The following is a 12644-nucleotide window of genomic DNA, read 5'->3' on the forward strand; positions in this document are numbered from 1 at the left end:
CTTTTCAGGCCCCAGGAGCCCAAACCAGGTCTACATCTGTGTTTTTGCAAGCAGTTGTAAGATGAATCAGAATCTTGAAGAGTCAGTCTGGGAAGAAGCCCTACCACCAGACCAGGCCAGGCCAAGGGCTTTGTCTCTAAAGGATCCTTGTCAAGTCTGCATAACCCACTTCAAGAGAGAGACAACAGCTGTGGTCATTCCTCTACCTCAGACCAACCCTCAGCAGGGTGGAAGAATAAAAATTTCTTCCTTGAGAAACTTCCAGATCTTTCCAGCCTAAGTCCCATCAGCAACTCTCAACTTTGAGCCAAGAAGCTTGACCTTGAAATTGCCATTGTCTCTAAAGAAGTTAAACCACAGAACATGGGTGAACGACAACTTACCTTGTGTCACCTCTGGAAATATAGCTCCTTTTCCTGCCTTACTTCAGCCTATCCACCAGGGCCTCCTACTGGAACTGCCCCACCCTATGTCCCAGGACCCCAACTTGTTGGCTGACCTTGATGTCCTATCCCCAGATTCCACTCTGGGAAACTGGAGTGCCTTTGGCACATTGCCCAGCTCCAAATCAGGCCATACCCTAGTTTAGCCACATCCCAGGCCTGCCTTTCAGCGTCGTTTTGGTCAGGCCCTGACCAAATTTCATTCTAGAGCTCCAGATTGAATTATCTGCCCATGCATCTGCATGCCTAAGAGTGCCTCATCCAAAGATGAACTCCCCCTCCCCTTAATAAAAACACTTGTTCCATCTCATGAAGTGGACCAGACACCAACCCACTATCCCAAGTCTGAAACTTGGGAATTATTGTTCTCTATCCCATGCCCAAGACACGCTGCCCATTCAACATCTAAATATCTTTCCAATCCACTCTCTTCTCTCTGTGACCATTTCTGCTTTCATATTTTTGCCTGCTTGATATCACTTTCCTTGGGGGACTGTTGCAGTCCTCTGCTATGAAAATGCTGTCATCTCCATGCAATTCAAGTGGAGCTGACCCCACCAACCCGATCCAGATGTGCCCACTTCTCTGTTTAAAACCCTTCAGTGCCTCTCCATTGCCTATAAAGTTCAAACTCTCTAGATGAAAGCTGGGAGGCAACTTAGAGATCATCTGGTCAACCTTTCATGCCACAACAGTCCAAATCATAGACTTTAGGAGCCATCATATTGGATTTCAATTCTGGCTCTTTTTGAAAGCTTAAAGCTTTTTTTTTTTTTAACACCTTAGGCTCAATATCTTCATCTAGCCAACCTCAGGGTTGAGGGGAGACAACATATGGAAAGTGTCCAGCACAGCAGCCAGCATTATTACAGGGTCAGAACCCAAGATGCAAGAGCTGCTCCTCAAGGTCCCACCATCAGCTAACAACAGCTGTTAAACCCAGAACCCAAATCCACAAAACGAAATGCCTGCACTCCACAAATAAGAGGTTGAAGTACCATGCCCCACTGATCAACTAACACTTCTGAGCACTGGACAGTGACTAAAACATACCAGGTCTCTGCTTCGTGGAGTTTAGTTCTAATGAGGGAATGAGACTCAGCAGTGAATCACGTAAATGTACAAAGCAAGCACTGAGTCCAGTGGCATGAGGTAGGAATGCCCAGTGAGAAGGGTTGTGTTTTTATAGTGTGGTTAAGGAAGTAATCATCTGATAAGGCTCACTTAAGGTAAGGGAGAAAGGGAGTGAAAATATTGATATTGGGGTAGCCTTCCAAACAGCAAGAGTAGAAAGTACAAAGGGCTGAGGGAGGAACAGGGAGCATGTCAAGTGTTTAGGATCCAGCACACATGCCAGCACTGCTGCAGACCGCGGGCAAGAGGGGTGGGTGGGAAGTGAGGCCAGAGGACAGGTGGTCAGCTCAGGCAAGCCACAGATTGTGAATTTTACTCTGAGAGGGACAGAAAGTCAATGAAGGGGTTTGGACAGAGGTGTGGAGAGATCTAACTTAGCCTGCCAAGCGTCACTGAGACCAGAGAGGTTGCTGCAGTGATCTTATTGGAGATGACAGCGCTCAGACCTGATGGCAGAGTGAGTGACGTCTCAGGAGAGAAGGGGTCACTCCGAATACATTTTAAAGGCAGAACTGATAGGACTTGCAGATGGACTAGATGTGGAGTGTGAACAGAAAGTTGACCCCAAAGACTATGACCCGAACCAATGAAAAGAGGGAGCTGCTATTTACTGAAATGACGGAGATTGAGGCAAATCAGAGTCTGCTTTCTAAGTTCCAAATTTGAGATGCCAACTGGATGTCTGGTAAACACAATCCATGGATACACAAATCCAGGGGCAGGGAGAAATTCATACTGGAGAGTCCCATTTGTGAACAGGAGACATTTAAACAGTCCGTGGTGTTTAAAGCCAGAAGATTAGAAGAGTCCACCTGGGAAGGAGAGCGAGGACCTCACTGGCTCTCAGAGGACATGCCAGGCCAGGGAGATGAGAGTCCAGGGAAGGAGCCTGAGGAGAGCCCAAGCAGGGAGGCAGCAGAGTAACAGTATGGAGTCCTGAAAAAGCTACATGCAAAAAGCGTTTTAAGAAGAAGGGATTGATCAACTGCCAGAAGGACACTGATTGACTACCTATGAGGAGACTGAGAATCAGTCATGGGGTTTGGAAACATGGAGACCACTTGGCAAGAGCTTTTTGGATGGAGAGGTGAGTGCAAAAGAGCCCGGGAGGAGAGAAGCAGAGACTTTAAAACTAGACAGGACTGGGAGCCAAGAAAACTGATGATACCGGAGTGAAGTCACAAACAGGTGAGAGGGGAAGCAATGTAATGAACAACAGGGTCTGTCCATGAAAGACAATCCCTCTTCATCAGCCAGGGGTCACAGGTAAGGAAACAGTCACTGGTAAGGAAGTGCAAATCATTTTAGCCTCTCTGTAAATCAATTTAACAATCATATCAAGAGCCCTGAAAAGTGCCCATGTCTTTTGAAGCATTCATTCCCCTGTTGGTATTCTGTCCTAAGGAAATAATTTCAATTACAGAAAAAGCTCTCTACATAGACATTCATCACAACTATATGTAACAGTTCTAGAAACATCTAAATATGCTGCAATAGTTGGTTAAAACACAGGATAGATGTAGTCACTGGATTGTCAGCTCCATGAGAACAGGGACAGTAAGCTATTTTATTTTTACTAGTCCCAGCTCCTACCACGGGTTTGACATACTTGTTGAAAGAACACATAAAAGTTCACATATATTTTAAGCAAAAGACAAGATATAAAGTGATATAAAGTGATCCTCCAACGTAATGTATAAATGTGTACACACTTAAGGAATGACCTCAACCATGTTTTAGATAAATGACACGATGTCTAGAAAAACTAAAGAAATGATCCTCCAAAATGTAAACAGATTATCTTTGTGTGGTGGAAATGCTCTTTTTTGTTTTGTTTTTGTATATTTTCAAAATGAACAGGATTACTTTTATTATGGAAAAAACAAATCAAGGTCATTTCTTAAAAAGCAAGGGCAAGAATCAGGCAGGATTAAGCTCAAACCACCAGGATTCGATGAGGCTTTACACCCACTGAAATTTCCCAGGGAGTCTTTGTGGGTTAACCTCCATTCCAGCCATCTCAGATGGATCCTCCCACAAAACCTCCTCTAGATGCTAAAGAGATCCTGTACACAGGTACCAGCTTTCACAAGAACATTTCTAAATTCTTAATCAGCTGTCAAAAATAACATCCTGCAAGACAGAAAACTGTTGATGGTGCAGTTTCCAGTGAAAATTAAGAGAATAAAGAAGGGCATGTTCACTGAGAATGTAACCATGCAAACTGTTTATTTGTCAAATATATACTGAATGAATGAATAGATATTTCACAAGAAATATGTCCACATGTGAGTAGAGATGAGGCAAACAGCTGAAAGGGAATCCACCTTTTTGGCATCACCACTTGAAGTTGTAGCTCCAGAGTTCACGTTTCCAGACTCTGTGCTGGATCCCACCATAAGTGTCAACGGGTGCTCACAGGGGGCTCTGGACTAAGGGGTGATCAGTTAGCTAGTGCAGGGCTTGTCAAACTTGAATGTGTGCACCATTAATTTGGATGCAGGTAAAATGGATTCCAATTCAATAGGTCTGGAGTGGAGAGATTCTGCTTGTCTAATAAGCTCCACATGAGGCTGAGGGTGCTGGTGTGAGCACATTTTGAGTAGGTGCTGGGTAACCAAGTGACCCCAAGGATCATTAGGAACCATGAGCAGGAGACAGGCAGGCAGGCTGTTTCAATCTAAACAAGGTGAGGGAGCACAGAAGATGCAGAGTGACTTCCAACCATTACCCCAATTCTTAATGCCAAGCACCTTCACCAGGTACCCAGCCTGGCCCCTCAGTTCACAAGCATGCCAGCACTCTTGCTCAGGCACAGAGATGACTGATGAACCACAAGCTCCAGGCAACTGCATGGGATCCAAAGGGGCTTAAGCACCCCACCCCCAACTCCAGGAAAGGAACTCATGGCTCAAAAAGCTTTTGCTTGGGGGTTAGTTGCACAGGTTATTGATCAGGGACCAGACCAGAGAGATGGTCAGAGATGGCTCCTGCTGTCATCTCTTTGCCAGACCTCCTGGTGCAGCCAGTCCTTGGGGCCTCACAGTGAAGCTTCTCAAGGGCTCTGGGCTCCTGAGCACCCTGCCTTGGTAGGCTACCACGGGTCCAGTCACTGTCTCCGGTGGGTCTAAGCGGGCAGAGCCAGGCTCAACAAATGGCCCAGGAATAATCTAGACATTTCCTTCCCAGCAAGGACAGGCTGTCAGGTCTACACACAGATGAAGCCTTGGATCTGGTTCAGCATCCAAAAGACTGGACCGTAACCCCCATGGGGGGGATATTTATACTTATAGCACTTGCTCCATTTTCTCTGGCTCCTTACAGTCCCATTAAGCCACACTCCAAGAACTCCCTCCCCCTGCCACTACTGAAGGCCATTGAGAGGCCCAAACTCCTGGGGAGGTTTGGAAAAACAGTGGCACATCACCCAGGGCTAGTCAGCTCAATGAAGAGTCTGGAAGGAAGGCAGGTGCAGGCCATGAGTACTGCAGGCCTCTGCAGGGTCGACACTGGGGAGTGTCACAAAGTCCCTGGCCAGCTGCCTTGTTAAGAGAGGTCCTAGCAGGCAAGAGAATATAGCTGCAGTGGCATGAGTTCTTCCCATGCTGGACCATGGGACACACAGGGCACCTGTCCTCTGCCGAGTGCTCAGTAGGGACACCTCTGGTCAGTCTACCACAGTAAACCTCTGGAGCTCACCCCCATGCCAGGGTCTGTCCAAGACATGGAGGACACAGCTCTATGAAAATACAGATGGCCCCCTCAAAGCGTTCACAATCTCATCAAGGAAAGGCACTTGCACCCTTATTTCCATTCAAGGTTACAGATGCAGAAAAGCCAAAAAGGAGCAGGGTGTGACTCCTGAATTCCTGCAGTTCAGGACAGATTTTCAGAGCGTGAACACCCAAAGCTACCAGGACCCGTTGTCTGCAGTTGGATGTGCTAATGATTTAACAGTAGATCTCATTGTCTTTTCTCCAGAGAATTATTTTCCACACACAAAGCCCATCCACAAACATGCCCTCTCACAGAGGTTAAGGGTTGACCAAGGTCCAGAGTTCTGACTCCACATGCTCCTTCCCCCACCGTCAGTGACCTCACCATGTCACCAGTGGGAGTGAGCTCCTGAGTCTCCACATAGAGCATCTGCTGCTGAATTACTAGAATGAGCCCTGTCTGCTTTGAGCGCTGGCATCTGCTCAAACGGCAAGGAGCACTGCGACCTGCAGAATCCAGACTCAGAATCCTCCCAGGAATAAACGGCTGGGCCATCTGAATGTCAGGCTTCACAATGCAAATGGATGCCAACATGGGCTTTATCTGAACCCCAGAAAGTCAATAAAGATGAAGCGCCACCCCTCCCCCAGCTTGCAGCGTGCCCATGTAGCTAAGTGAAGGAGCCTGGCAATGAACATGGTGGGAAGAAGCCCTAGCCCTGGCTAAATGGGGTTGAACCTGCCACTGAGCCTCAGAGACCCTTTGGAGACCTCCGTGTGCACTGTGGACAGGGGAAGATGTTCAGACTCCTCCACCGGGGCGCTCTGCTGGCAGGTCAGCACCAGGGCTTTAACCTCCTTCTTGAAGTTGGTGTTGAGAAAGCCATAGATGAAAGGATTGACACAAGTGGAGGCCATGGCAAGCAGGTGGCACACCAAGAAGATGAGGTTGCCGTGACAGATGGGAATGGCCTCATGGTGCCAGTCCTCCAGGCTGTTGAACACATGCAGAGGCAGCCAGAGCATGGCAAAGGTGGCCACCATTACCAGGAGAACCCCATTGATCCGCTTCATCTGCCAGGCCCGTGAGCTGTAGGTGCCCTTGCAGAACACCCGCCTCTGCTTCCGTAGGCGCCGGTAGATGCGTGCATAGCAGACCAGGATGAAGGTCAGGGGGATGCAGTACTGGAAGAGCAGCAGGAAAGTGGTGTAGATGATGCGATGGTGGTCCAGTGGCCAGGACTCAGTACAGACCACCTTATCCGCCAGAAATTCCAAAGCCCTGGAATGGTTCTTGTGAAAGACATTCTCCAGGACATTGTTGGCCAGGAGGGGCAGGGAGAGGACAAATGAAATGAGCCAGATGATCACAATCCCCAGGTAGGCCTGGGAGACACTGGGTTTCCAGCCTGTTGGGTTGATGATGAGCTGATGTCTCTCCAGGGCGACGAGGACAAGAGAGAGGATGGATACAGTTACTGACATGCATTGGATGAAGGCTGACATCTTGCAAAGGGCCTCACCAAAGACCCAGTAGTCCATGATGGTATAAATGACCGTGAGTGGCTGGCAGATGAGGCACATGAGAAAGTCAGAAAAGGCTAGGTTGGCAATGAGCAGGTTGGTCACATTGGCCTTCTCCTTCTGCCTAATGGTCACGCATATCAGGCAGAGGTTGCCCAGGACCCCCACAATGGTCTCAATGCTGTAGGAGGTGACGATGAAGACCATTGGGTCTACAGAATCCTGGCAGTGGTCAGAGAAGTTGTACAGGATGTCCTTTGACTTGCTCCTGTTTTGAGCCTGCCAGAATCCTGGGAGCAAGGTCAGAAAGTGAGAGATGTTCATGGTGGATCTAAGAAGAGTCCAGAAGACTCAGGGATGACATCTGCAAAGCAAAGAGACAAATGCTACTCAGGGATCATGCCTCCTGTGTTGAGTCCAGGGAGGACTGGGGACCAGGTTCATGGCTGTTTTTACCCCATCAGTAAAATCTATTTATTAGCTGTTATAAATATCATTCACCATGTAATTGGTCTAATTATAAAGATGAGTCTCATAGTCATTTATGTGATCAAGTCATGAATTCAACTGACAGCTTAGTCTAGTTATTTTGGCCACTGGATCTCAGAAACAGGAGGATTTTTCTGGCGCCATAGTCTTCTGGCAAGAAGAGCCATGTGGAACTGAATATGACAAAATGAAATACACCAGAGCCAAATGTAGGGTCCAGTATTTGAGTCCAGAAATAGTCACCAGTGCATGAAATGGTGGTAATAAGATGCACCGTGCCCAGGAGCAGCAAATGGGACAGAAACTTAAGACTCTGATTGCCCATCGCCTAGGGCAATGGACGCAACACTAGTGATTCCAAACTGACCAAGTACAGCATGGTCAGAGCAGAATTCCTAACTAGAGAGGGCTCTAGGAAATCCCACTTCATCTGCTCATTGCTCAATAAGCATGTCTCAAGCTCTATGGCAACCATAAGGTCTGCAAAAATGATATATCCAGTCCCTCCCAGACCAGAGGAACTGATCACCAGGAATGCAAATGAACTTTCAAGCTCACATGCCATCACCAAAACCACTATAAACGAAAGTCCTGGTTGCTGGGAGTTTAGAGAAGGAGCAGAGAGATGATAAAAGAGGTGACATTGATCCAGGGCTCAAAGGTTGAGGAGAAATCAACCATCCAAATGGATAGGGCCGAGGAAGAAATCAAAGGTACAGTAAGATCAAGTCCATTCCAGAAAGATCACTAGGATGTAGAGAAAGTATTGAGGAGGATGCCGAGACAGGGGAAGAGGACATGCTGAAGGCAGCACTGGGAATCTGCCTGGCTTGCAGCTCTTCTTCTCAGAGAACCCATGAAGAGCTAACACAAGGGATGGTCACAGTGGACAGGGCCACCCGTCACCTGTGCCTGCTGCCTAGACTACATGGATGCCTGAACCCAAACTACCCCTTCCTAGCAGCTTCTGGGACCAAGGCAGAGGAAGGAAGTGCTGGGGCTGGGACAGTATCATGGCAGGAAATCACTGGGGGATCAGGAAAGAAGCAGGAACTGACAGCTGACCCATGCATCTTTCTCCCGAGCTGCAGGGTCTGGGAAGGGCCTCCAAAATGTCCCCATTCCCTTGTGCAGAGACTGAGGATTTCCAGAGGCAAACTACAGGGGCAAGGTGGCAGTGATCCAAATGCCTGAGTCTCAGGTCAGCGGGAAAGCTGGTTTCCTTTTTTTTTTTTTTTTTTTTTAAGATTTATTATTTATTTATTTGTTTGTTTATACATACAAGCACTGGGTACAGTCAGAAGTGCGGGAAGGTGAGAGAATTCACCAGAGCGGGGAGCAGAGCAGGCAGAAGGACCGAAGTACACCGCTGAGGGGAGCAGCGGGCGGCAGGAGAGGTCTGCGCGCCATGTGGGACCCTCCTTTGGTGGCCAGGGAGCAGCCGGGGATTGAACTGGTGCTGCAGAGGCTGCGGGCAGCTTCGCAACCCAGCGCTCAACCGCTGCGCCACCGGGGAGGCCCATGGTTTCCTTTTGTAGACTGTGCTGAGAAGTGGGCCCCTGGGACATAGGAGGCTCCTGAATAAAGCCAGGTAAGGAAGTCTTGAGATAGGACTGCAGTGTAGCCAGCCCTGGTGAAAGCAACATGACCCAGCAATAACCCCACTGATTGAGGCTAATGTGCTCAGGGTTAGAGACAGTCAGAGAGCCCAGGTAGTGGCAGAAAGCAGGTCATCTTGCAGCTAGGGGAGCTTTTCACTAAGAGCGGACATGGCTCTCAGTCATCGGAGGGCTTTTTGGGTCATGAATAGGCTCACAACTAAATCCACCAGAGGTATCTGGGAAAACAGCAAAGTACCATTTCAGGACCCCAGGGCAGCATGCTTGTCCTGAGTGCAAGTCTTAGCTCTGCCACCTACAAGCACAGTGGCTTTGGGAAAGTCACCGGACCTTTCTGAGCCTCAGTTTCCTCAGTTATACTTTTGGGTGGGGGAGCGTGAGTAACACTTACCTTGCAGGATAGTCTGTTTCCCTCCTAGGGGAGTCCCACAGGGTGAAACAGGGAAGAGGGGAGTCTGAAAGGTAGGATCCTTGCATTTCCCTCCAACTCAGTCTCCAACTTGGTTCTTTGGGCAAGTGATATAATTTGATGAACCAGGTCCTGCTCGGGAGCTTTTCTTGCCACCTCCTGGAAAGCTTATTACCTACCTAGTTGCCTAGGTAGGTAATAAGACCTACCTAGTACTTAAGGGGTGCTCAGCAAATGCTAGTTCCCTTCTCTTCCCACTCATGCCACCAGCCCCATCCGAGGGAACCTTGCTCCCCTCCACCATGAGAAACAGGTCACAGTGACTACACAAACCCATGCCCAGATCTCTGAGGACATCTGGCTCTACATCTGAACCAAAGCCTCTTGAGAAAGCCCTCTACGAGGGCACAGGGTTGGGATGCATCGCCTCCAATCCTTCACCCATGCCCAGCCTCAGAGCACCTGTCTGGCTATAGCAGCCCCCTTCTGTCCTGCTCTGAGCCCTGCCCCAGATCCAGCACCCATCTCTCTCCCAGGCTAGAAAGGGTCACACTCCCACTCTCCCATTTCAGAGCTGGAGACCAGCCCATCCACAGGCCAGTGCCTGGGGGACACTCATGATGCACGTCACACTGCCTTTGCCACAGAATCCCATGCAAAGATGAAACCCCAGGACAGGGGGCAGTGGCGGCAGCATGCAAAGGTAACTCTGTCCTGTTTGTTCCACTGGAGATGCCTAAGCAGCCTGAGAGGTTGCACCTGGGAGGTGGGATGGGATGGGGGTGAGGGAGGAGTTTGCACCTATTGTACCAGAGGAGTGGAAGGGGAATTTGGAAGAGCAGGCAGGAGAGGGGATGCAGGAGCCTGATCTTGGATGCAAGAGCCCGAGGAAGGGGATCCCCTCACCCTGGCAAGCACCCACTTTCTTAGGGCAGAAGGGTCAGTTTTCACTGAGCTCTGGGCACTACACATTAATTCATACCATAGCCCCACCAGGAAGGACTTATTAGACTACACCATATGAAATTGCAGTATTTGACCATTTTCAACGTGCAATAACAGCGAATTCCTATGTTCAGATCTATATCAAACCCATTTAAAATTTATAAAGAGGAGGTCGCTCGCTGAGGCCCCCTTGGATGGAGAGACATGGTGAGGCTAGTATGTGGTGATGAGCAAGTGGCAGAGCTGAACTGAAACCCTGGTCAATCTATTTCTGAAACCCAGCACTGATGCTTCCAGACACGTCTTGAAAAGGAGGAAAGTTAAGAGGACCCCATGCAGGAACACCTGGGCACAATGGGATCTGACTCCACCAAGTGTGAAGACACCACAGGTAGAGCAGCAGCTGCCCTGGGTCCTCTGACCTATGGCCCCCACATGTTGGCTCAGAAGCCCCAGCTCCCCAGCTGCTCCAGCCCCTCATTCTTTCCAACAGACCTGGGGTCGCTGGGCCACTGTAATGACACTTTCAGATAGGCTGCCTCCCTCCCCACATGGTTGGGAACCTCGCAGCAGCCCTCACTGTGACAGAGCACAAAAGCACAGCTCCCCAGGGGAGAAATGTGGGCCATGATTGAGCAAGCGCCTGTCCCTTCAAACGTCCATCCCTTACAGACTCCAGTCCTCACCTGATCACCTGAGCCATCACATCACTCTGGGGCTGCTTCAGAAGCTTCTGGCAGGTTTGCCCCAGCAAGGAACCTCATACTAAACTGGCCCTCACTTCTCACTGCATTCCTCAGAGATGCCCAGCAAGGACAGGATCTGTTAGATCTGCCAGATTCACCCCAGAGGGCCAGAGTCAGGAGGGGAGAGGCAGATTGTAAGGTCAGTACAATGGTGTCTCCAGGTTGAGTTCCCCGGCGGCTCTCTAGACAAAGTAGAAACACCTACAATGCCTGGGGGGTAGGGGAAACCCCCCCCCCCACACACACACACACACACACACACGCACACACCACTGCCGCCTGCCTTCCCCATCATTCAGAGGAAAACTAACCAAAGATACAATAAAATCAATCTCCCAGCGAGGAAAGAATGGAGGAGTCTGCTTTGTTTCCTGCAGTTTCAGAGAACAGCTTCCAGCTCCTCCAGTCCCTGACACCTGGACACTTTCTAGGTTCCCTCCCCTCCTCCCCTCACGCTCACAGGGAGCGGCTCCGGGCCCCTCCACACCACCACCCGCTCCAGGCGAGGCCACGGCGGCTGGAGGCGCAGGGCGCTCCCCCGGCCGGCCTGGTCTCGCGGAAGCCCCCAGGGCGTTCACTCCCCGGCCGCGCGGCGCCCGCAGCGGGCTGGGCACGCGGTCTACCGAGGCTCCGGGCACCCGGCCCTCTCCGCGCCCGCAGCCCGGACTCACCTGCTCTGCGAGCGAGCGAGCGGCGTCGCCCGACCCGTTTGTTTGCCGTTTGCGGGTCGGCTCTGACCTGCGCCGCCGGCCGCGCCCGCCCAGTCTGCAGCCCGCGCCCGCGCCCGCCCACCCCGACCCGGGCGCCCTCCCCGCCCCGCGCCCCGCGCGCCTGCGGCGCTGCCCGCGGGCTCCCCACGCCCACCCAGCCCCGCAAGCCAGCGGCGGGGAACCCACTGCGCTCCTGCGCGCTCGCGCGCTTCTCTCTCTCGCTCGCTCGCTCGCGCTCTCTCTCTCTGTGTCTGTCTCTCTCTCTCTCTCTCTCTCTCTCTCTCTCTCTCTCTCTCTGTGTCTGTCTCTCTCTCTCTCTCTCTCTGTGTGTGTCTGTCTCTCTCTCTCTCTCTCTCTCTGTGTGTCTGTCTCTCTCTCTCTCTCTCTCGCTCTCGCTCTCGCTCTCGCTCTCTGTCTCCCACTCACTCTCTCTGACCTCGCTTCCTCATCCGTGAAATGGGCACAAGACCTGCCTTGTAAAAACTCCTTCACAATTATTGATCTCTGCGGAGCTCCGCTGTTGGCAAAAGGGCCGGGCAAGACAAATTCCCCCGCCTTGTGTCATTCAGAGCTCCCAGTTCTGGGGGGACAAGATCAAACAGGGACGAGTAAACGAGGAAATAAATAAGTTATTGCAGAGAATGGGGTATAAGGAAACAGGTTGGCTTTAGATGTGTGGTCCAGGCCTAGAGCACAGCAAGGCAAACACCCCAAGGCTGGAGCCATTTAGCCACTGGACACCAGGGGAAGGCAGTGTGGCTGGAGAAAGTCAGCAGGGGGCTTCCAAAGGTGCAGAGGGGCACCTGGGGAGGGCCTCCTATATCCTAGAAGGGCCTCCTGGATGGTTGCAATGAGAGTGAAATGAGAAAGCACTGCTGCGTTGACCCTCAGGTGACAAAGGACTTGGCT

At 50.7% G+C, this 12644-nt stretch overlaps 1 protein-coding gene across 2 annotated transcripts; it reads right to left on the reverse strand.

The window, feature by feature from the left end:
- Nucleotides 1–3786: 3786 nt before the first annotated feature.
- LOC119234242 (neuropeptide Y receptor type 4-2) lies at nucleotides 3787–11771 on the reverse strand. 2 transcript variants are annotated; one of them, XM_037497057.1, is made up of 2 exons: nucleotides 11697–11771; nucleotides 3787–7181 (listed from the first exon to the last, which is right to left on the reverse strand). In XM_037497057.1, the coding sequence occupies exon 2, from the start codon at nucleotides 7139–7141 to the stop codon at nucleotides 6017–6019; it is 1125 nt and encodes a 374-aa protein (XP_037352954.1). In that variant the 5' UTR covers nucleotides 7142–7181; nucleotides 11697–11771; the 3' UTR covers nucleotides 3787–6016. The 2 variants fall into 2 exon arrangements, with proteins under 2 accessions (XP_037352954.1, XP_037352955.1); XM_037497058.1 differs by lacking the exon at nucleotides 11697–11771 and adding an exon at nucleotides 10966–11186.
- Between the last annotated feature and the right edge of the window lie 873 nt (nucleotides 11772–12644).

This window comes from Talpa occidentalis, unplaced genomic scaffold, assembly GCF_014898055.3.
Source record: "Talpa occidentalis isolate TD23 unplaced genomic scaffold, MPIMG_talOcc4v2.1 talOcc4.8, whole genome shotgun sequence".
NCBI classification, from domain to species: domain Eukaryota; kingdom Metazoa; phylum Chordata; class Mammalia; order Eulipotyphla; family Talpidae; genus Talpa; species Talpa occidentalis.